General features: G+C 43.2%; 1 protein-coding gene across 4 annotated transcripts in view; it reads left to right on the forward strand.

The window, feature by feature from the left end:
- Window positions 1–23137, forward strand: part of CDCA7L (cell division cycle associated 7 like) — a 172066-nt gene that overhangs the window by 106252 nt on the left and 42677 nt on the right. Inside the window, exon 1 of one of the 4 annotated variants that reach the window (XM_045864590.3) lies at window positions 21587–21908. The exons of 1 other annotated variant lie outside the window; for it this stretch is intronic. In XM_045864590.3, the coding sequence (XP_045720546.1) occupies window positions 21885–21908 (24 nt within the window). In that variant the 5' untranslated portion in view covers window positions 21587–21884. Of the gene's footprint in view, window positions 1–21586; window positions 21909–23137 lie in introns of those variants that run through there. 2 more of the 4 variants (XM_045864592.3, XM_045864589.3) reach the window with 2 other exon arrangements.

The following is a 23137-nucleotide window of genomic DNA, read 5'->3' on the forward strand; positions in this document are numbered from 1 at the left end:
CTCTTTATATTACATTTACTCCTCCCTCTTTCACCTTCCCAATATACTTTTTATAACTATCTTTAGTGTAATAATCAGTATTTATGTCAGAATTCTACATTCTCATACATTGTAGAGCCAAGCTTTAGTTCAAGTCTCCAATCACCTCTTCCCTTGTCTAACCTGCTATCCTGTGTTTTCCCCAAATGCTCCATCTGATCCTGTATTTCTAAATTTCCCCCTTTTCCCCCGGGACCTGCTGCTTACAGCTCCCTGGTCCGCTCCAGTCCAACGTTTGCTTGCTTGGCCAGCTCTCTAGTTAACTGTGGAGCACTGCCCGCTGCACGTTCCTTCCTCCACCCTCCCTAATTTTACTCCGTGGTCTTGCCGAACTCCATCCTGTCCTACCTTTCCTCCTACAAAACAATGGCTTATTTTATGCTTACCCTGAATTACTAGTTCCGCTGGTGTTTAGTTGTTGTTAAAAATCATTTTCTGGCTGTATTTTGGTAATATTTCTCCATTTATTTCTATATCCAGACTACCTGAGAAGCCTGATGGTATTGAGACTTGTGGTCTGTTCTTTCTGTAAACTTTTGGGATCTTCTTTTTATACCCGGTGTTCTTGAAATTTCGTGGTAATTTGGAATTGCATGAAGATGAGGATGCGTTATGCCTGTGACATTAGCTACTCGGTGTTCTTTCAGTATGGATATTCATGCCCTTCATTTCTGGATCTGGATCTCTTCCTCGCCCCTCCCTCCTCCTCTCCCTCTGCCTTGTCCTCCTCCTCCCCCACTACCACCACCTCCTCCTCCTCTTTTCTCTCTCTTCCTCCCTCCCTCCCTCCCTCTCCCCTCCCTCCTTGTTCCTCTCCTTCTCTCCCTCTCTCTCTCCTTCTCTCCCTCTTCCTGCCCCCTTTCCTTTCCCCCTCCCTCCTCTCCTTCTCTCTCCCTCTTTTCTCCCTCTCTCTCTCTTTTATTCTCCACTCTATTTTCTCTGTTCTCTCATTCTGAAACTCAGCTTCATCAAATATTGAAACTTCTGCCTTAACTCTCTATGTGTCTTAGCTTTTCTCTAATATTTTCCCTTTTTCTTTTTGCTTTATTTTCCAGGAGATTTCCTAAACCTTATCTTCAGAAACTTTCATTGAATGTTTTATTTTGATGATCATATTTTTAATTTATGAGAACTATTTATTATTGTTCCTCTCATGGTATCCTGTTCTTATAGATGAGTATAGTATTTTCTAGTATATCCTTGAGGACACAAAGAAGATTTTAAAAATATTTCTTCTGTGTGAATTATCTCTTTTTTGCCAGGTTTATTTTCCCTTTTGGCTTATTTAAGTTTCTTTCATGCTGGAGCAGTTTCTAAAATGCCTGGTGTTCCCTTGTTTTATTATTTATATTCAGGAGGGATCCATACAATGCTGATTGGAAGCTCTGGTGGCCTGGACCTGACTTGTTGGCTAGTGGGCTTCATGTTAGGACAACAGAACAGAGCACTGAACATTGACTTGGGGACCCTCAGAAGTCAGTACGAGGGGTTTCCCTCCTTGGCTGTCCAGTCTCTCTGAAGAAGAAACTGCTGATTTTGCTCCTGCAGCTTGGATTCTAGGCTTCACAAAGAGTGAGGGAAGAAGTCTGGAGGTCCATGGAACCACACTTTCTGCAGACTTTGAACCAGTCTGTGGGTTTTCAGGGTCATAGCTCACCCTGCCCATAGCCATGCTTAACACATCCAGGCCGTGGAAGCAAGTTGGACCCCTCTGTCCCTATCCTCCTGTGGATTTTAGCTTCAAATTCTTCCACTCTGATGGATCAATTAGCAGTCATCCATTTCTCTGTGCTTCTCCAAAAATAGATAGCAGTCTGTCCCACTGGTATCTCCTGTTCCCATCTCTTTACCCTCGTGGGTTTATACATTTGATTATGATCTCACAATTATTTTAGTGGAGCCTTGAGAGGAGGAAAGGTAAAAACGGTCAATCTGGCATCTTTAACCGAAAGGTTGCTTATCTTTTAGCTTTGCCAAAATTTTTTTGATGTAGTTGCATTTGTCGATTTAATGTAAAATATTTCTCCCAGAAGACTCACCAATTATCCCAACAGTATTTACTGGTAGTCTTTCATTTCCCTGTATATTTTAAGTATTGATTGTATCCTGTACTAAAGTCCTGTATGTATATTGATCTCCTCTTCAACTTTCTATTCTATTATTTTTCTGTATTAACACCATAGTAATTATTCTGTCTTCCTAATATGTTTTGATATCTGGTAAGGCATATCTCCTCTATGTTCTTCTTGTACAGAATTAGCTTTACTATTCTTTTTTTTTTTTTAAAGATTTTATTTATTTATTCATGAGAGACAGAGAGAGACAGAGGCAGAGCGAGAAGCAGGCTCCCCGCTGAGCAGGGAGCCCGACGCGGGGCTCGATCCCAGGACTCTGGGATCATGACCTGAGCCGAAGGCAGACGCTTAACCGACTGAGCCACCCAGGCGTCCTTCTTTTTTTTTAAGATTTATTTATTTATTTGAGAGAGGGGGGCACGAGCATAGGGAGGGGCAAAGGAAGAGGGAGAGAAGGTCTTAAGCAGACTCTGTGCTGAGCGCAGAACCCAATGCGGGACTCGATCTTATGACCCTGAGATTGTGACCTGAGCCGAAACCAAGAGCTTAACCGACTGAGCCCCCCAGGCGCCCCTTCTTGAAGCCTCTTCTTAAATACTGATTTCAGAATTTAAAGCTTGTCACATTGCACAAAAATTGTGTTGGCCTTTTGATTGTGATTAACTTGTATATTACATTATGGAGAATTTTTCACCAATGAATGTTTTCATTCACCAACCCAGTATATCTGTCCCTAAAGGACAGACTTCTTTTATGTCTCTCAGTAAACTATGTTACAATTTTCTTCATAGGCTTCATGTATTTGTGATGGTTTCGTCCAGTGGAGCCATCTAGCCACCCATTCCAATTTTCTAACACCTGTTTTGACTTTGAAGGTAGTCTGTGTGACTTGCCATTTTTTTAGACCATGTCTTATAATGTTGACTAGTGGGTATATATTCCAGATGGGGAAACTTTAGGCTTGAGGTCCTAGTTGATGAAGCTTTTGCCCTTGTATAATGCTAGCTGCCAAAGCCTCTGGGATAAGGAACACAAATTCTAAATCCAAAGAAGTATCAACTTCCTTTACTATACAGCAGGCCCCTCTCGCCCTGTGGACGAGGCTCTGATATAGTCCATCTGCCAGCAGTGGGTGGTTTGTACACGTTTGAGCTTGTGCCTGGTGGTATTCACTTGTTCCCACTCTGCAGCAGTATTTTGGTTTTCAGAGAGACAATGAGACCTACCTGAGCAAGTGTGGAGCCTACCATGCCCTGATACTCTGTGAACCCACTTGATGTTCCACAGGTTAATAAAACTCTCATCCCTATGTACCGTTCAAATTTGACCTCGATGGGCCCAATTTTTTCAGCATCTGTTGAGCCCAAACATGGACTGTCTTACACGACCCAACTCTCTACTGTCCACTTGGCCTTAGTGGAGTTTTGGCAATTATCCAGGAACTGGTATGAATATGTACCAGGTGGCCAGCGATGATGCCAGCCAAACTTTGGCCTAACAGACAGACTGATTATTCTCTGTTCTTTCCACTTACATACTTCGAATGTTGGCTATAGCCTGGCAGTTTACCACCAATAGGCATCAACTAATACTGTTGGTGAACCAAGCTGTGGCTTATAATTATTTGGAAAGGATCTCAAAAGTAGAGCCCATTGAGCCACAGATGGAGACTGTTCATCCAAAGACACTAAGGAGTCATCAGTCTTTGTGCTCTGCTGGCCTTGTTCAAGAACCCGGCTCTCCACCTGGATCTTTCCAGTTGGCATATTCCTGACTACTGCCTTCCATTCGATGGAGACACTCTGCAGCTCCTTTTTATGAGATGATTGCTCTGACATGCCTCAGACATAATTGCATACTCCCCGAGGAGAGTAATAAAAATGCCCACTGATAGTTAGGGTGAGCTCCAGTGAAGCCCTGTAGTAATCACAATAAATGATGAAGATGATAATAAAAATGTTGAGGGCTTACTCTCTGCCAGGTACTATTCTAAGTGTTATACATGTGTTAACTCATGTAACCCTCACAGCTATCCTATGAGGTTGGTTTGATCATTAGTCCCACTTTTACAGATCATAAAACTGAGGCACAGGGAGGTTTAGAAATTTGCCAAAGGTAACGCAGCAAATAAGTACCAAAGGCAGCACTTAAGCTCAGGCCCGCTACTCCTGGGGCTGTGAGACCAAATACTTTACTGCCTCCAGGTGTAGTTCAGATTGTGAATATCAGATGTCAGTTACAGGGAAACACTGAGTCCAGAACGCAGTGTTACAAAGCCACCATCAGCCTTGAGTAGCCGCAGCTGATACACCAAAGTCCAACGGACCTCACACATGCAGCTCATGTCATTGCCTTTTAGAAATAACTTAGCGGAGCGTGTGCTCGGTTCCACACCGTCAGTCCGTCTTCTTCCGGGTTACCTGAGATGTAGGACCCAATAGGATCCACAAGTGTGGGGTAGGATTTTGCCCAAATCCTAATAGTTCTGCCAGGGGTTAGACTTCTTCCTTGGATTTGAGGACTGTCAGGGCTAGTCACTTATTCTTCAGGTTTCGGTATGGTTCCGTGACTGCGTGTTCCTCCCATGCTGTTCCCATGGGCAGGACTGACGACCGTTCGGCTCAGAGGGCACAGTGCCTGGGGCCCATGGTACTTAAGGGCCTCCAAAAATGTCTTCATTTCTTTAAAAATCAGAAGAGAAACATGAACATCATAAAAATGAATCTATAATCATGAGCCCAGCCTAGGTTATATTTGTCTCTATACCAACATGATCACAAAATAGAATTTGTAATGTTTACAGAGGAAGGCACCTACAAAGGCCAAAGTGGGGCCCACAGAAGCTGGAATGCGGCCCTGCCTGTGTGTCTTAGTTATTTTTTCTGTATCACACCCTCCAATTTAGCAGCTTCAAGTAGCAAACCTTTATTATTATCTCGTGCAGTTTCTGAGGGTCAGGGGTCAGGGAGTGGCTTAGCTGGGCTGTTCGGGCCGCAGGTTCCTCTCAAGGTTGCCATCATCTGAAGGCTTCGCGGCAGAAGGTCTGTCTCTGGGCTCAGTCCTGCGTCTGTTGACAGCTCGCTCTTCCACGTTGGCTGTGGGCCAGATACTTCAGTTCCTCACTGCTGTGCCTCTTCGTAAGCTTCCGGATGTGTCTTCACCAAGTGGCAGGTGGCTTCCCTCAGAATGAGTGATCAGAGGGAGGGAGAGAGAGAGAGGCACCACAACAAAAGCCACAGTCTGTATTTTTGTTTGTTTTTTTGTTATTGTTTTTGCTTAACCCAGCAAAGCATATTTCGCACATATGCTCCCCGTCTACCGTGGGTGGGCAAGGAGGTCTGCTCATCCCAGTTACCCAGAGACCCGGGCTGATGAAAGTTCCATCTGGACACAACGCTTCCAGAATTGCAGAGCCAAGGAATAGAAAATAGAAAATAAGACGAACCGCATGCTGGCTTTTAAACAATTATTGTTTTTATGATTTGAAATAATTATAGACTCACAGGAAGTTGCAAAAACAGTACTGAATTTTTAATTGTCCACTTAGAAAACAGGCATCTCCTCCAAAGAAAAGTCCCTGAACTCGGAACTCTGTTTTGAAAACCTCTGTTAGCTTCACCACCCCATCTAGTTCCAAGGACTCTACTCTTCTTTCTGAAGCTAGAGGTTCTAATCTGAAAAGAGCAGGATGATCGCCTCACAAACATTAAAACAGAAACTCTACTTAAAAGTGATCATGTAACACATATGTAGATACACTAAAAAGGATGGGGCAGACACCGTTGACTGGAGATCCCCTCTGGGAGTTGATGTGCATGGGTGGGATGGGGGAGGGGACAGGAATTAAGAGGAACTTTAAGATTTGACTTTCTGTATGTCTATATAGTTTGTTTTGTCAGAATGTATTCATGTATATATAATAATAATCGTCAAGAAGTCTTTTATTTTTTCTTTATAATCTACTTCCCTCTTTTTTAATCAGTCATGCAGGTAGAGTTACATCCAGTAAACATTTCTCAGGTTCATTCTCACTCCTTCCCCCACCCCCCCACAAAAATCAGCTATGATCCAATTTCTGCCTGCAGGTCTCCAATCACGAGTCCGCTGGGGGTGTAAAGGGCTTTCAGTGCCTCACCTCAACTTTTCCTACTTTACTACTGTTGGGGCTCCAGGTGTCAGAGATTGGTCCATGACCCAAACTTTAGGCGCCCCCACTTCAGGGATTCTCTGTTCCCCAGACCACCTTGGCTGTGTGGTTCTGAGAAACCAGGCAACCATGTCTGAGGGTACCCTGCCCTCCCCTCAGGTTCAAGTAACTGCTGGGCAAAGCCAACTGGTAGCCATGGGAAAACTGGGTAAATTCTATGAACACACTCCTTCAAGGGCACAAAGCCTATCCTGTCTGTCCCACCAGAGTGCCTGGGATATTCTTCATCAGATTCTCCCTCCAGCTTCCTGAGCCTCAGCAAAGGCCATTTCCTTGCATTTGTCCTTTCTGTGTCCAGTGTGTATGGATGCCATTTCTCTCTTTTCGCCATCAGCAGTCTTGTCAGATGACTATGTAAGTTGTCTTTTCCAAGAATCAGCTTGGTTTTTCTATGGTGCCATCATTGTTCATTTTCTTCATTGTTATTTTTATTGTTATTATTTTCTTCTTTTTTCTTTGAGTTCAGTGTACCCTTTTTCTCTTTTGAACTTTCAGCTGAATGCTAAGCTCATTTATGTGCAATATGTCTTACATTCTAGTGCATTTTAATTTAAGGCTATACATTTCCCCCCAATTTTTTATCTGTATCCTCATGTTGTGATTGGAAGCACTTTGAATATTTCTTGGTACTATTTCATATTTTGTATTTTAGTTCCTTTGAACCCACAAGTTACTCAGAAGTAAATTTGATTTCTGTCTGTTTTGAGTTTCTTTTTCTTTCTGTTTTTGATTTCTAATTTATTTCGCATTGAGATTAAAGAACATGACAGGTGTGATTTTGACTCTGCAAATATCTAATATGGTCTTATTGCCTGCTCATAGTACATTTTTAAATGTGTTTTAGGATTTGTGAATCCCGTAAATTGTACATGTGTGTGTTCTGTATCCTTCCTAATATTTGGTAAACTGCATAAAAAATTTGCCAGGAGATAGATATGTTTAAAGTCTCTCACATTAGTGTTATGGATTTGTCAATTTCTCCTTGTAATTCTTAATTTTTTTTATATTTGAGATTATTTTGGCAGGTATGCAAAAACACACAATTATCATACATTCTTAAGGGATTATTCCATTTATTATTATATAATCTCTCTTAATCCCTAGAGTGCTTCTTATGGACTGAACTCTGAGCCCCCCCATCCCAAGATTCATATATTGAAATCCTAACCCCATCCTAGTACCTCAAAATGTAACTGTATTTGGAGATAGGGCCTATAAAGAGGTAATTAAAGTAAAATGAGGTCACGTGGGTGGGCCCTAATCCGACATGGCAGGTGTCCTTATGAAAAGAAGAGATTAGGGCACAGACATTTACATATACAAAGGAAAGACAAGTGAAGACTCAGTGGGAAGATAGTCATCTGCAAACCAAGGAGAGAGGACTCAGAAAAAAACCAATTTGCCAAAAACTTGATTTTGGATTTGTAATCTCCAGAACTATGAGAAAATAAATATCTGTTGAGTCACCCAGTCTGTGGTATTTGGTTATGGAAGCCCTAGCTGACTAATACAGTGCTTTTTATCTTTTATTAATAATGCTATGCCAGTTTCCTATTTGTTATTATTTGTCAGGTACATCATAAAGATTGGTAAAAAGGAACAAATGTGTGGTTATTTATAGACGCCATGATTTTCCTGATAGAAAATCCTATGGAATCTTACAAAAATTCCTAGGATGAGTGAATTTAGCAAGATCTCAGGAAACAGAATCAATATATAAAATTCAATTGTAGTTGTATATACTAGCAACAAACAATTGGAAAATGAAATTTGAAAAAAAAATCCAACTGGAGATGAAAAAACAGACCACTGAATATTTAAATCAGGAGTCATGGGATGAGACTGATTAAAGAGTTGAAATAATCAGGGAAGTGGTCCCAGGATCTAGCTCTGGGTATTCCAACATTTACACGTGAAACTGAAGAAGAGGGGACCAGCAAAGGAGACTGAGCAGGAGTTGCCAGTTGGATAGAGGAACCAGAGGACATGGTGTCTCAGAAACTGAGAGACGTCATGTGGCCAGCTGAATCCATTGCTGTTGAGCAGTCATGAGTGATAAAGACAAGAGAAATGACCATCATTATTGGCAACACGGATGTCTTTGTTAATGCCGACTGAAGCCCAATTAATTTGGTTTCTGAGAGAATAGGACATAGGAAATAAAGATAGCTACCATAGGCAACTCTTTCAGAATGTTTTGTTGTCACGTGGAGGACAGATACGGATTAGTAGCTGAAAGGAGATTGTGAAATCAAGGGAGGTTTTTTTCTTTTCTTCTCTTTGTCTCTCCTCCCCACTTTTTATTTCTTTCTTTCAAGTTTTGAGGCTTTTCATAGGCCATAGGGAATAATCCAATGGAGAGGGAGGAACTGATTACAGGAAATGAGGGGATGATAGTTGCAGAAGTGAAGTCCTTGGGAAGAAGAGAGGAGATGAAAGCCAGGACCCAAACGGGGGGCTGATCTGTCATAGAAACAGGGTCACGTCACCCATTCTGCGAGAAGGAAAGCAAAAAGTCTAGGCTCAGATACAGTTAGCTTGGTCTATCTGGTGACAGGAAGTTGAGGGAGCCTACTGTAAGATGGTTTCTGTTTTTGCCATTAAATGAGCGAAAAGGTCATTAGCTGGCAGTGATGGGGAGAGGGGTAGAGTGAATGAGACTAGAGGAGAAAGAGAAGTTGTAAAATGTGAAATAGTATTTGGGAAGGGAGGGAAGTAAACACACCAGGAAGATACGGTCAAATTGTTGAGGAATATTGAGGATCTGTTTGAAATGTATGATCATGGAATTAAAGTGAAACCAGTCAACGGTCAGCTGCTTTGCTGCGGGCATAAAGTGGTTGGATCATTTGGGCTTAACTAGAGATGGCATTCTGATGGGCAAGTAGGACACAAGGAAAGAAAATCCAGGGAGTTAAAAGTAAGGACGTGCCTATCATGACGTGGAATCCAAGCTGTGTAAGGAGGCACGTATAGTTAGAAAAAGAGGGATGGTGACTCTCTGTTGAGCATCAATGGATTGGACGTTTTAATGAGGTCAAAGTGATGCCGAAATAGGAGTATTAGAGTGGGTGAACCTTAGGTATAGGCGTAGTCGTCAGAGAGTGAGATGCTGGAGGTTATTATTTCAGAGGTGACGCAGATACTGGTGGTGACAAGCTCAAGTGCATGATCATGGGAAAGACCGACAAAGGTGAGGGCGCCTGGGTGGCTCAGTCGGTTGAGTGTCTGCCTTTGGCTTGGGTCATGGTCCCGGGTCCTGGGATCAAGTCCCGCATCGGGCTCCCTGCTCAGTGGGGAGCCTGCTTCTCCCTCTGCCTCTTTCTCTCTGTCTCTCATGAATAAATAAATAAAATCTTAAAAAAAAAAAAAAAGACTGACGAAGGTGAGGTGGGAGAAAATGTCACAGGAGATGTGACCACTGTTACGCCCTTGTCTCTTTGCTCCAAACTCACCTTGTATACTTCCTCTTGGGATACTAGGGCTGGAACTTTGCAGCTCACTTGTGCTTTGCCAGTTGGCTCCCCGCTACACTTTGCTGGTGACGGAGTGCAGAGCGAGACTGCAGGGCTGGAGGAGAAAGAAGGGACTTGCTCCTTCCTGTTTCCCATTTCTATCACTGTTACCCAGCAGGGTTTCTTCACCCAGGCAGCAGTTCCTTCCTATAGCAGCCAAGGAGTCCAGTTTGTGTTTTCCCACCAGTTGCAGACCCGGCTTTATGGAGCCCATCTCAGAGACCCCAGCACCAGCCGAGCACACTGCCCTTCAGAGGTGTGTGTTTCAGCTCTGTGGGCCCTCTTCTTAGTGTCTGATTTTTGATAATCCTGGCCTCCTCCCTGCCCTCCACGCAGCCCTAGGGATGGTAGCTGCCTACTGTAATAGTACCTTAGTGTTCTCTACTTAACCCTTTCAGTGACCTTGTTAAGAATTTTATACCTAGCTAACAAGTCTTCATAGTAAATTCTCTCTGTGCAAATAGCTTTCTTGTTTCCAGACTGGACTCTGACTGACACAGAATGTGAGGAAGTCAAGAAGCAGGACACCTAGATGTCAGAGTCAACAAGAATGATGCTAGGAGTAAGGGTGAAAAGCAAGACAGTGATTCAAATGGGAAAGTTACCATGAATGTGACAGATGGAGTACTGTGAGAAGGGGGACATTAGGTGCTAAAGTCTGATGGATTTTGTGTACTTAAATATTTAACTTGTCATCTTCCCATCTACAATTTAGGCTTGAAAGTGACCACACTTAAAATCCACCAGGTTCTTCTCATAGGCATACTTATTTTCATCTTTTCCTTCCCCCTGGTAGGAATTGTAAGTTAACATCAACTCACCAGGTTGGCATTTCTCAAAATATAGTCTGAAGATTATCCACACACAAATTTATTAGAATGCTTGTTAAATGGGCAGATTCCAGCAGATAGACCCAGAACTGAGGGGTTTCCCAAGTAGCATGATTTTCGTAAAACCAGGACAGTTCTGGGCAAATTGGGATAGTTGGTCATCCTAATGCTGGACCTACTGAATCCACATCTTAAAGGGTAGCGCAGATATCTGCAATTTGAACAAGCATCTCAGGTAGTTCTTGGGCATACTAACATGAGAACCACTACTCCAGGTATCCCTGGGCTTGACGTATGCCTGGACCTCTTTCTGTCCAGGCTTCATGCTACTTCCAAATTGGGAAGCATTCCTTGATTGAGGTAGAGTGTTTCATTGGCTTGTCCTGGAACATTGTGGAAATCCTAGCAATTTCTCCTGCTGCTGATAATGAGATCTTAGCGTAAAAGGTGCATCACACTTCCTTTTCTTTCTTCCCTTGGTCCTGAGGACAAGACGCACCACCAGTGCTTTCTCATGGTAGCGTGGGCTGGCCAAGCGTAGTGGGGGGCTTCTGTGCCAGGGTGTCACTGGCACAAGTCCAAAGTATCAGGTAGCTCAGCTTGCCCTAACAAAATACCATAGACTGGGTGGCTTAAGCAACAGAAATTTATTTTCTCAGAATTTTAGAGGTTGGGAAGTATAAGATCAGAGCGCCAGCTGATTCAGCGTCTGGTGAGAGCTCTCCTTCCGGTTTGTAGACAGTTGCCTTTTTCCCCCGTGTGCACACACACAGCAGGGAGAAGGAGAGGGAGAGATGTCTTCCTCTTTTTATAAAGCCCATAGTCCTATGGGATTAGGGCCCCGCTCTTATGACCTCATTCAACCTTAATTACCTGCTAAAGACCTTATCTTCAGATATAGTCACATTGGAGGTTAGGGCTTTAACATATAAATATGGGGGGGGGGAGACAATTAAGTCCAACACATGCAACAAAAAATGTATCATTTTGCAGCTGCCCCACATGATGCTGCCATGGTGAAAAAATATAAAGTGCTTGATCATTAATCCCCACCAGAAATGCTAAACTTTTCCTTTTTTTTTTTAACAACTACATCTGTTGACTACTATCTGACATTTTGAATTATGTGCATGGGCCCCTGTTCTAGTCATGAAGAAGAGGGAGAGGGTACAAAGAAAAGGTTGCAGAGGAGTTTTGCTATTTGCCAGAATCTACAGCTAAAGCGACAAAAACTTAGAAAATCCAAACATTTAAAATGAGTCTTTTACTCATATTCAATATTGTACTGGGAGATCTAGCCACTGCAGTAAGGCAAGAAAAAGAAATAGAAGGCATATCACTTAGAAAGAAGGCAATAAAACTGTCCCTATTTGCAGGTGATATGATTGTCTATATAGAAAATCTCTAAGAATTTCCCCAAACCTCCTAGGAGTAATAAGCAAGTTCAGCAGGGTCACAGGATAAAAGAACAATGTACAAAAATCGACTACATTTCTGTATAGTAACAGTGCACATATAGAAGCTGAAATTAAAAACCATTTGCAACGGCATTGTAACAATACTATTTACAGTTGCTCCAAAGAAAATGAATACTTAGGCATGCACTTAAAAACATGTAGAGCATCTATATGCTGAAAATTACAAAATGCTGATGGAAGAAATCAAAAGAGACATAAATAATGGAGACACATAACTTGATCATGGATTGGAAGAATCAGTATAGTAAAGACATCAGTTCTCCCCCAATTAATCTAAAGGCTTAATGCATTTCCTATTAAAATTCTAGCAATCTTTATGTAGCGATAGGCAAGCTTATTCTTAAATTTATATGGAAAAGCACAGACCTGAGAGTAGCTAAAATAATCTTTACAAAGATGAATAAAGTGGCAAGAATTAATCCATCTGATACTTAACTATCCAGCTACAGTAGTGAAGATGGTGTGATATTGGCTGAGAGTTATCAATGGAACAGAATAGAGAACCCGATCGTAGACCCACACAGACATGCTCAACTGACTTTCAACAAAGGTGAAGAAATTATTGAATGCAGAAGGGATAGCCTTTTCATCAAATGGTGCTGAAAGCAACTGGATATAGGGGGAAAATATGAACCTTGATCTAAATCTCACACCTTCTAAAAAAAAGGAACACAAAATGGATCATAGACCTAAATATAAAATGTAAAACTATGACCGTTTCTGGGAAAAAAAGTGGCAAATTGAATTGCATCAAAACTAAAAACTTTTGCTCCGTGAGACTCCCCTGTGAAGAGGATGAAAGGACAAACTACACACTGGCAGAAAATATTTGCAAACCACATATCTGACAGAGGACTCCTATGGAGAACATAAAAAGAATTCTCAAAATTCAACAGTAAAGAAACAGCCCAATTAGAAAATGGGCAAAAAGAAAAAAAAGACAGACATTTTATCAAAGAGGATATACGGATGGTAAATAAGCGCATGAAAAGATGTTCTACATTATTAGCCATCAGGGAAATGCAAATTAGAAGCACACTGAGCTATCACTACACACTGCTCAGAATGGTTAAAATAAAAAATAGTAACCCCAAATACAGGAGAGATGCATCTGGAGCAGGATCCTGGATCCAGGAGAGGAGATTGGATCACTCACAAGTTGCTGGTGGGAATGTGAAATGGTACAGACAGTCTGGGAAAAGTCGGCAGTTTCATCTGGAACTAACTTACAACTACCATATGACCTAGCAGGTGTGCTCTTGGGCATTTATTTCAGAGACATGAAGACTACCTTCACACGAGTGTTCATAGCAGCCTTATCTGTAACTCTCCCAAACTAGAATCAACCCAAGTGTCCTCCCACAGGTGATGGTTAAAACCTGTGGTACATACATATCATGGGCTACTACACAGCAATAAACAGGAGCGATACGACTATTTGATAGATGTTACTATTTGGATGACTCTCCAGAGAATTATGCTGAGTTTAAAAAGCCAATTCCAAAAAGTCACATAGTGTTCTCTAAGAGGTTTTAATAACATTTTTTAAGATGTAGGCTCCACACCCAACACGGGGTTCACACAACTCCAAGATCAAGAGTTGCACGCTCCACTGACAGAGCCAGCCAGGCGCCCCTAACATTTTTGAAATTATAAAATGTTATAAATGGAGAACACACCTCTGGTTACCAGGGGTCAATTTAAGGAGGGGAGTGGGTCAATAGCAGGGAAGTGGGCATTGTTATAAAAGAGCAACAGGACGGATCCCTGTGAGGTTGGAATGTTCAGTATCTTGACTGCTGAGGTGTAGGCACAAAGTTACATATGTGATAAAATTGTATGGAACTAGATACACACATGCACACACACATGCAGGCCAAAGGGGGATATCTAAATTGGAATGGTAAATTGTATCAGTGTCGATATCCTGGATGAGACTGTACCGTAGTTTCCCAAAATGTCACTATTGGGGAAAACTGGGCAAAATAACACACAGAATTTTGTCCTATTTCTTGTAACTGCCTGTGAATCTACCATGATCTCAAAAAAAGTGGACACTTTTAGAGGTGTATTTCATCTCTTTGTGGGTCCCTGGAGAGAAAGAAACAATCTACTTTTTAAAAAATGAAGAAACAGTCTGCTTAAAGATGGGCTGTTGGCCACAAGACCACAATTAGCCACAAGACCACAATTATGTCTTTATTTGCAGCTCTTGGGGATGCAGGGGAACTTCTAAAGCATAGAGGTCTACAATGAGGATCAAATACCAGCTGAAATGTGAAACAGTGAGGTTGCACAGCAGTTCTATTGCTGGAGGGAGTTGAGATGAAGATGCTGAAGCAGAAACTGTCAGCCCAACCACTTTTGCTCATCTCCAGGGTTTCGGTTAAACGATTTCTTGAGGATTAAAGATACTTAAACACTTTTAAGCAGTTACAGTTTTACCCAGAAGTTAATAAACTTAAGAAACTGCTGATTTTAGGGGCGCCTGGGTGGCTCAGTCGTTACGCGCCTGCCTTTGGCTCAGGTCATGATCCCAGGGTCCTGGGATCGAGCCCCACATCGGGCTCCCTGCTCCGTGGGAAGCCTGCTTCTCCTTCTCCCACTCCCCCAGCTTGTGTTCCCTCTCTCGCTGTGTCTCTCTCTGTCAAATAAATAAATAAAATCTTTAAAAAAAAAAAAAAACTGCTGATTTTAGCGTGTGACTTTTGCCTAATCTATTTCAATAGTTTAGTTTGCCTTTTTTTTTTTTTTAAGGAAGAGCAGAAAGCAAACGTTACATTTACGAGGTCAAATAAATGGTTTGCTTGCCTTGCTTTTTCTTTCAACCTTGTGGGTGAATTCCCTTTTGGTTGTAGTATAGGCACTGCTTTACCTTCTCTCAGAGCAAATTTTTTAGGCTATGACTATTACCCCAGGCACTAATCGTCAATAGGACATGAGCAGTTTCTGAAAAAGTACACCTCCATATATTACTATTATTATTGTCTTGGTTTCTGTTTGATTGTTTTGCTTATCTTCCTCTTTTGAGAAGCATGTTTTAATTTTCAAGTATAATAGATTCTGTCTGGGCCATCACATACCCCGGCTTTTCTAAACAATGGCAGAAATTTCTTATATAAGAAATCCTTTCAGCCTTTCCTGGGCCCTGTAGAGAACTGCAAGTTCTGGGATATAAAATGCTTGACAGTTTTAGAGTGTTTGAAAAGAAAGTGGTGAGGAAAGATGGAGTGGGAGCAATTCTAGGAAAGAGGCAGGGGAGCTGGTATGTTGCTTTTCTTAAAAATCAAAAAGACTAAAACAACATTTCAGTTTACTTGGTCAATATCTGAAACAGTCCACCTCCTGTTTGTAAGAGGAGGGTGGTAAGGCTGTGTGTGCAAAATGACATTCTGTAACAAGCCATGTTTAACATGCTTTCTGAGTACGCGACGTCTAGTCCATATTTCATATACAGATATGATTTGCTTTGGAAATAACAGTCAGAAATGCCCAAGTCCTGTTGTATTCCATTTCCTGAGCCTACCTTGGAATTTATGGTTATTGGTTCCATTACATAGTCTTAAAATGAGACCTTGAATTTTATGCTGCCAGAAATTTCCTGGTACTGGGCTACAGTTAGCAAGGTCAGGAGCTCATTTGGACTCAAAAGCTATAAACAAATCCAGACATGATAAGCAGGTCAGAGCCGAAAGCTGTAGAAGGCATGGTGATCAGATTATCAGCTGAGAGTAATCTTATCTGGGACAGTTGAGCCACATGAGAGTCCAGAGTGTGTAGATTTTGGAAAAGAGAGACGGTATGTGTGGTCGGGGGAAGACTCTTGAAAAGAATGCAGAGACACCTGCTAAAGGTGCCCTGTGGATGGAGGAATCATTACTTTCAGAAACAAGGAAGGAGAAGATAGCCGAATTCTAAGTACAGTGTAGGTTGGAATGATAGTACATAAAGAACCTCACTCTCATTTTTTAAATTAAAGGTTAAATTTCTCCCCCCCCACCCTCAAGCTACCTGAATCAAGGCAAAAATCGAGAGTACCCCCTTTGTGGTAGGATCGATCTGGGTTCTCTCTTGGCTCTGCTGGGTCACCATGAGCAAGTTTATTAAACCCTCAGAACATCAGTTTCCTCATCTGAGAAATGAGGATTCTGTTACGTACATCCCATGTCAGTGGTGGTGACTGAGTATAATAATGCGTATGCAGTTCCTGGAATGTGGTCAATGTTCAATAAATGGAAAGGTTATTACTGTTAATACCACAAGTGTCCACCACGCTAGCCTTCTCAAAATACAATCACATCTGATATGACATGTTCATCTTTGTAGAATACTGTTGGCAGGGATTCCGCAGGTGTGCAGTCTCCCCATTTTTCAGATGAGAAAAAGGAAGCTCAGTGATTAGTCCAAGGTCACCCAGCTGGTGAACAGTAGACCTTGGAGGACAATGACAGTGGTTCTTAAATTTAAGCAAAAATCAGAATCACCTGGGTGGTGATTAAAAAACCCAGATTGCTGAGCTCCCCTTCCACAGTTTCCAATTCAGTAGGTTTGGAGTGGGACCCAAGAATTTGAACTTTTTTTTTTTATCAGCTAATGCTGATATTGCTGGGCTGAGGATCCTACTTTGCAAAACGCTGAGCTAGACTAGGGCAATGGTTCTCAAATACCTGTGCTCATAAAATCACCTGGAGGCTTAAGGGAATAAATGAACAATAAATGAACCCATAATCACCCAAGTCTGTGGATTTTCTATCACAAATGTGATTTACTCTTATTACCAGTATAAATACTTGATTATTCCAAGTAAAAAAAGAATAAATCTGTAATAACTTCAGAAATTCTACAAAGTCTGGAAAGTTGTTATAAAATGTGTATGTAGAATTAATACAAAATATTCATAGAGCCAACTATTTAGAGAAATTTTACATTTTTTTATCTTTAAAGATTTTATTTACTTATTTTACAGAGAGAGACACAGCTAGAGAGGGAACACAAGCAGGGGAAGTGGGAGAGGGAGAAGCAGGCTTCTCGTGGAACAGGGAGCCTGATGTGGGGCTCGATCCCAAGACCCTGGGATCATGACCTGAGCCGAAGGCAGATGCTTAACAACTGAGCCACCCAGGTGCCCCTACAGGTTACTTTAAAATAATGCTGCATAGGGGCACCTGGGTGGTTTAGTTGGTTCTATAGCCAGCTCGGGTTTTGGCTCAGGTCCTGATCTCACAGTGGTGAGATTGAGCCCTGCATCAGGCTCTGTGCTCAGCGTGGTATCTGCTTCACATTCTGTCTCCCTCTCTCCCTGGCTCTCTGTCTGTCTGTCTCAAGTAAATAAAATCTTTAATAAAAAAAAGGCTTCATATGTAATTCATTGTGAAAAAACTTAGTTCTTTAAAAACCGCATATCACAGTACCTTTGTCGAAATAGATTATTACCCTTTCCTTTTATAATACATTAGGTTCTTAGAAAGGTAAGAGCTTTGAATAATCAGTTTTCATTTTCATCCCTCTATTGTCAGTGCCTAGTTATAATGATATTTTATGTTCACAGACTAAATTATTAAGACCATTATTTTCTAAAAACCCTACGAAATATGGATTGCATTAATCATGTTTCGAGTTTATTAAGAAATCTCAAATGCTTTGAAAATATTCTTTCATTTATTTTCCCAGCACTATTTTTGAGTAGCAGATGGGTCACTGGCAGAGTTGAAAGATTAGATGAGAGAATGCTTGCAAAGATGAACTCAGCACAGGGTTTGGTGCCCAGCCAGTGCTCATTTAGCTAGCTGCTGTTACTGATACCACTACCATTCTTGGCTTTGTGGTGGAACCATGCATGGGCATTACAGTTTCATCATGATGTGTACTCTTCTGCACCCAATATATGAAGGCATCAGTTATTGGTCGTTCACGTCTTGTTCTCCGTAGCCGTTCAAGTGGTTATTATCAAAATGTATTCAAATTGGCTGTGACGGCAGTGTCTTGGCAAGCCAAGTCAGGAAGATAGAATACCAGCTTGTAATTAAAGAAAACTTCCCAGATAGGCACCCAGTCACTGTTAGATGATGGCTTTGCTCTAAGAGACTTGATTTTAGATCTTTTATTCTGCAACAACTTGGAAATGTTATCCCTGAGGTCTCAAATGTAGTGATGTCTCCCCTTCTAGGTGGGGTGTTATCTAAACTCAACGAGATGGGAGTTTCAAGATACCGAGATAGAGAACAAGTAGGGATGTTATCTTGTGTGACTGTCACTTCACTTATTCATGATCAAATATAATGCTAAGCGGTATTCAGATATTACCCACATTGCTTCCAGCCCTCTGCCAAAGGTGGATTCTTTGCTGGGCGTCCAGAACACCAAACTGGCATGCTTCTCTGTTATAAAGGGTGCACTGAGGATTTGCCCACAGCTGAGCTCCGCGGGGAGAGCAGAGCTACTACTTCAGAGCAGAGGAGAAATGTTTGGACTCCTTTTACTGAGGAAAAAGTTGTGGGCCAGGGCTGATAAACAATCGCAACTATTTCATGTCATTGAGGCCAAATGACATGAAAACCAAGGGAGAAAAGTTGCATTAGTCTTTATCCTTGGGCGTTTTGGCTAACTTGCATGAGATGTTGCGACTACATAATTGTATCCTTATGTGATGATTAATGCCAGACATTAAATTAGAATTGAATATCATCCTTGTTATTGATCCACACTGTTTTATTGCTATGTGCTTTAACAGATTTTAACTAATAAACTTTCATTCATAAAAAAAAAAAAATTTTCATGTCATTTGAGGCATGTGTGGTGGCATTTAATCCCAAATTTCTTATCTTGTCGAAGGTACTATGGACCAAGTTTTTAATCTCAGACACATTTAAAAAAAAAAAAAAGCATAGATTTCTAGACAGATTCTTAAAGAAATTTTGCAAACATGACATCTCATTTTCCTCTGTTGCAATATGTATACTATTGCTTCTGGGAAGGGACACTCATTCTTACAGTGCCATGCTGAAACCCAACGCTCACAAGGCATGAGTCCCATCCATAACCATGAGTAGGAAGTACAGTAGACCCTTGAACAGCATGGGTTTGAACTGCAGGTCTACTTACATGTGGATTTTTCTAGACAAATACAGCACAGCACTGTAAGTGTATTTTCTCCTCATATGATTTTCTTAACATTTTCTTTTCTCTAGCTTACTTTATTCTAAGAATACAGCATATAATACCTATAGCAAATATGTGTTAACAGGCTATTAGTGTATAAGTGTTAGGGGAGTCAAAAGTTCTGCATGGGTTTTTGACTGTGCTGGGGGTTGGCCACCCTCACTCCCAGGTTGTTCAAGGGTCAAATGTAGACAGAATGGAACCAAAATCTGACAACAAAACACACCACTATAGAATCAATTACTAAGTACTATTCAAGTGCATGGGCTTTGCCTGACAAAGGAGGAAAGTTTCCACGTTGCCATTTGAAGACTTAGGACTAAACTTCTAAAGCGAGAAGGCTCAGCTACATACAGGTTTCCAAATAAGGACTAGGTTACTTCAAGGGCTTTGCAAAATCTGACCTATTTCAAATTTATACTCCCTTTTGCAAAAGGGATTTGATGCATCCTACAATGAAAGGAAATAAGTGAAAACAAGATCACTGGTTCATGGGAAAGCAAATATACCAAAAAGAAAAAAGTTCCAATGGAACAAATTTCACTCTTGAGTTTCCCAGCAGCCAAAAGGAAAAGGTAAAGAAGAATGGAGACAATATTGAATTTGGAGGCATAAGGAATGTTTTCCACTTTGGCAGTCTGCAATTGTCATTTACTAGCAGGAGGACAGGGATCTTTTTCTCTTAATGCATCTTCTTAGATTCTGTCTCCACATTTAAAAAATGTGGATAATAAGAATCTGGAAGAATGTGGGGAAGATTCAAGAAGATACTATATATGAAGGAAAACTCTAAAGCATAATAAAAATGAAAGTGGCTCTAATGAATAGTTTGTTACCCAGTAAAGAGAAAACATTTAAAAAAAATCATACTATGTTTTATTGGTCTTTCTTCCCCCCACAGTCTGGAACATGGAGAGCACATAACACATGTCTGCTGAACCAGTGAAAGTAGGAAGGACAGTTTGCAGATGTTCTCTCCTCAAGCTTGAGCAAATGTTTGGCCAATTTCGTTCACTGCTTCAACAAAAAAAAGATGAGTGTCAGATCCCGAGCAGCCAAGAAGGGCTGCAGAAGGTCTCATGCATTCAGTGATCCACTCCGAACGCATGACCACAGTGCTAAAAGGCTTTCCATACTGCCCTGCAAACTTGCTCTGATTTCAGGACAACTTCATCTACCACCCTTCCCCCAATACCCACTTCACGCCTTCCACAGTCTCCACCCAGTGGATTCTTCGCTCTTCCTACCTGAACTTTTAAGAAGTCGTCCCTAGGGGCGCCTGGGTGACTCAGTCGTTGAGGGTCTGCCTTCGGCTCAGGTCATGATCCCAGAGTCCTAGGATCGAGCCCCACATCGGGCTCCCTCCTCAGCGGGAAGCCTGCTCTCCCTCTCCCACTCCTGCTGCTTGTGTTCCTGCTCTCGCTATCTCTGTCTCTGTCAAATAAATAAAATCTTTTAAGAAAAAGTCGTCCCTGACCTGTGCCAAAAAATTAAGTCTCCCTATTTTAAACCACCAGAGTACCATTTACCTTTTCCCTCGTGGCATCTATCATGGCTCCAAATTTACATTTATTTGCATCATTATAATTGAACTTATTATCACATTAATGGTATTTGAATCGTTAAGTTATGAATCAAATTAATTGTTACATTATTATTACACTTACTTGCATCATTATTACATTTATATCCTCTTGCTGGTGGCTGGCTCCCTAGCCATAAGCTCCAACAGAGCAGGGACCTGTTTTTTTGTTGTTCCATCTCGTGTTCCCAAGGTCTAACACACAGTGTCTGACGCATAGTAGCCACTCAGCCAATATTTGTTAATCAGCGTTTCTACCCTCTAGAACTCTCTGTCTAGTGGGGCTGCAGGCCTACGTGTATAATGGTATATAGCAAAGGCTGCCTCAAGTTCGAGGGGATTTTGCAGCTCCCCAACCTCAGGGCCTCGGTAAAGAAACCCGGGTTGCTAGTTTTGCAAAGTGAACCCTGCAGCAAATGTTTGGGGAGGCGGCAGAACCCCGCCCCTTTACAACAACTAAACAAAACGAGCCCTGAAGTGGCTCTAAAATGCTCTCCCGGAGCAGAGACGGAGTGCCGCGGAGGCATGTGCTTCAGGGCAGGACCTGGAATAAGCGCTGCAAAGATCCGGCGCGCGTAGCCGGGCGTGCCAGCTGGAGGCTGCGCCGGGACTGCCCCCTCATTTCTCCCGCGCGAAACCCGGCCGGACGGCTCCACTCCCTCCCTCCGCTGCAGGGGGGAGCCCGGGGCCCCCGCGCCGGCAGCCGCCGCGGGCCGCGCCCATCTGCAGCCCCCTCTCGCGCCGCGGGCGAAGCGAGGTTCCCCGGTCGCCAAGTTCGGTCCGAGACCCGAGGCTCGCCGCCGGGCGCGGCGGCGCCGAGTGGACGGCGCGGCGCGCTCCCCCTGTCCCGGGCGCCGAGTGCGCCCCTCCCCCGGCCCGCCGGAGCTCCGGGCGCAGCGCGCGGGCTGCGCGGCCGCGGGTGTTCTGCGTGCGCCGGCCCGTGGCGAGCCGGGTTCCCGTGGCCGCGTGCTAGGAGGAGGCCGGAGCCCGGGTGGGAAGAATGGAGCTGGCGTCTCGCTCCCAGGTGAGGGTCCCGCCGCAGCCCGGCCGGCCTGCCCTTTGCGCCCGGCCCTCCTCCCCGCCTTGGGCTGGAAACGTGGCCCTTGGCCGCCGCGTTGTGGACCTGGCCAGCCTCGCCCCGGGAACGCCGGAGCGGCCGCGCGCTGCAGGTGTGCGCGGTGGGTCACCGCTGCGCCGGCCCGGACTGGAGAGGTCGGGCGTCCCCCCGCGCGGCGGTCGCCTCGGGCCCGGGGGGTCGCCCGGGGGGTCGCAGGCCGGGCCGCTGGGGCCGCGAGCCCCAGGAGTGGACGGACGCGTTTCGAGGGAAGTGCGGGCGGGCGGCAGCAGGGGCGTAGCGCCTGCCTTTGCGGCGCTGGTGGATCCGGCGGGGCGGGGCGGGGGGGGCGGCGTGTGCGGGGAGCTTTTCTGGTGCGCGCCCCCCATTTTCTCCGGGAATTGGCGCAGAGATGGGGAAGTTTCAGAAAAGTGTAATTTTTCTAAAAAATTGCCGGGAGTCCGGTTCAGCTTGGGTGAGGGAGTGTAATTTACAAGGAATTGCTCTTGTATTTGTTCTAGAACTTTTGTGTTTTTAAGGAATTTCAAACCACTTGGAGGGGGAAGTGGCAACGTCATGAGGCCAAGTTAAAAAACAAAAAGCCCCGAGATCACAAACCGTAAACACAGCAGGACCCCAAACTGTTTTAAAAACCTCATTTACAAACATTTGAGAGTACCCCCCCCCCCAAATGTTTCAGTAGGTGGTGGGAATGTGAACGTGACCTCAGTTTTCTATTTTGCTTCTTAAAAGAGCTTTTCCTTACTTTCTATTAACGAATATACCTAGTATCTTCAGAGGTAAGCAGTACCCACTTTTTTTAAATGAACTAAAAATAAAACTTTTAGAAAGGGAAGGAAGCAGCGTGTGGGAGCCCCGAGAGAGGCTTTGTGACGGTTGGATTTTTTTCTTGCTTTTTTTGAGTGCCTTTGACTCACCGCTTCCACTTTACCTTGGACTGGTAATGTTTTACCTCTTCTCCACCTGGGTGCTGGGCCTCGGAAAGAGAGGCGGGGCTCCGGGCGTATCCTTGGAAGACCGAAGCGACCCAGCAAGTTCAGTGGTGCTTGAGCCCAGGCGGTTGTCACCTGCCTGGGTCCTGGTGCCAATTAAAGGCAGAGCCATTAATGGTTGGTCGCTTTGGCCATTTAGTGATGTCCGAAGGGCTTCCTGAAAGTAGACATTTGAGAAAGAATTGT

Source organism: Mirounga angustirostris, unplaced genomic scaffold, assembly GCF_029215605.1.
Source record: "Mirounga angustirostris isolate CCGP_5_RB_7025 unplaced genomic scaffold, mMirAng1.0.hap1 SCAF_12, whole genome shotgun sequence".
Lineage (NCBI taxonomy): Eukaryota > Metazoa > Chordata > Mammalia > Carnivora > Phocidae > Mirounga > Mirounga angustirostris.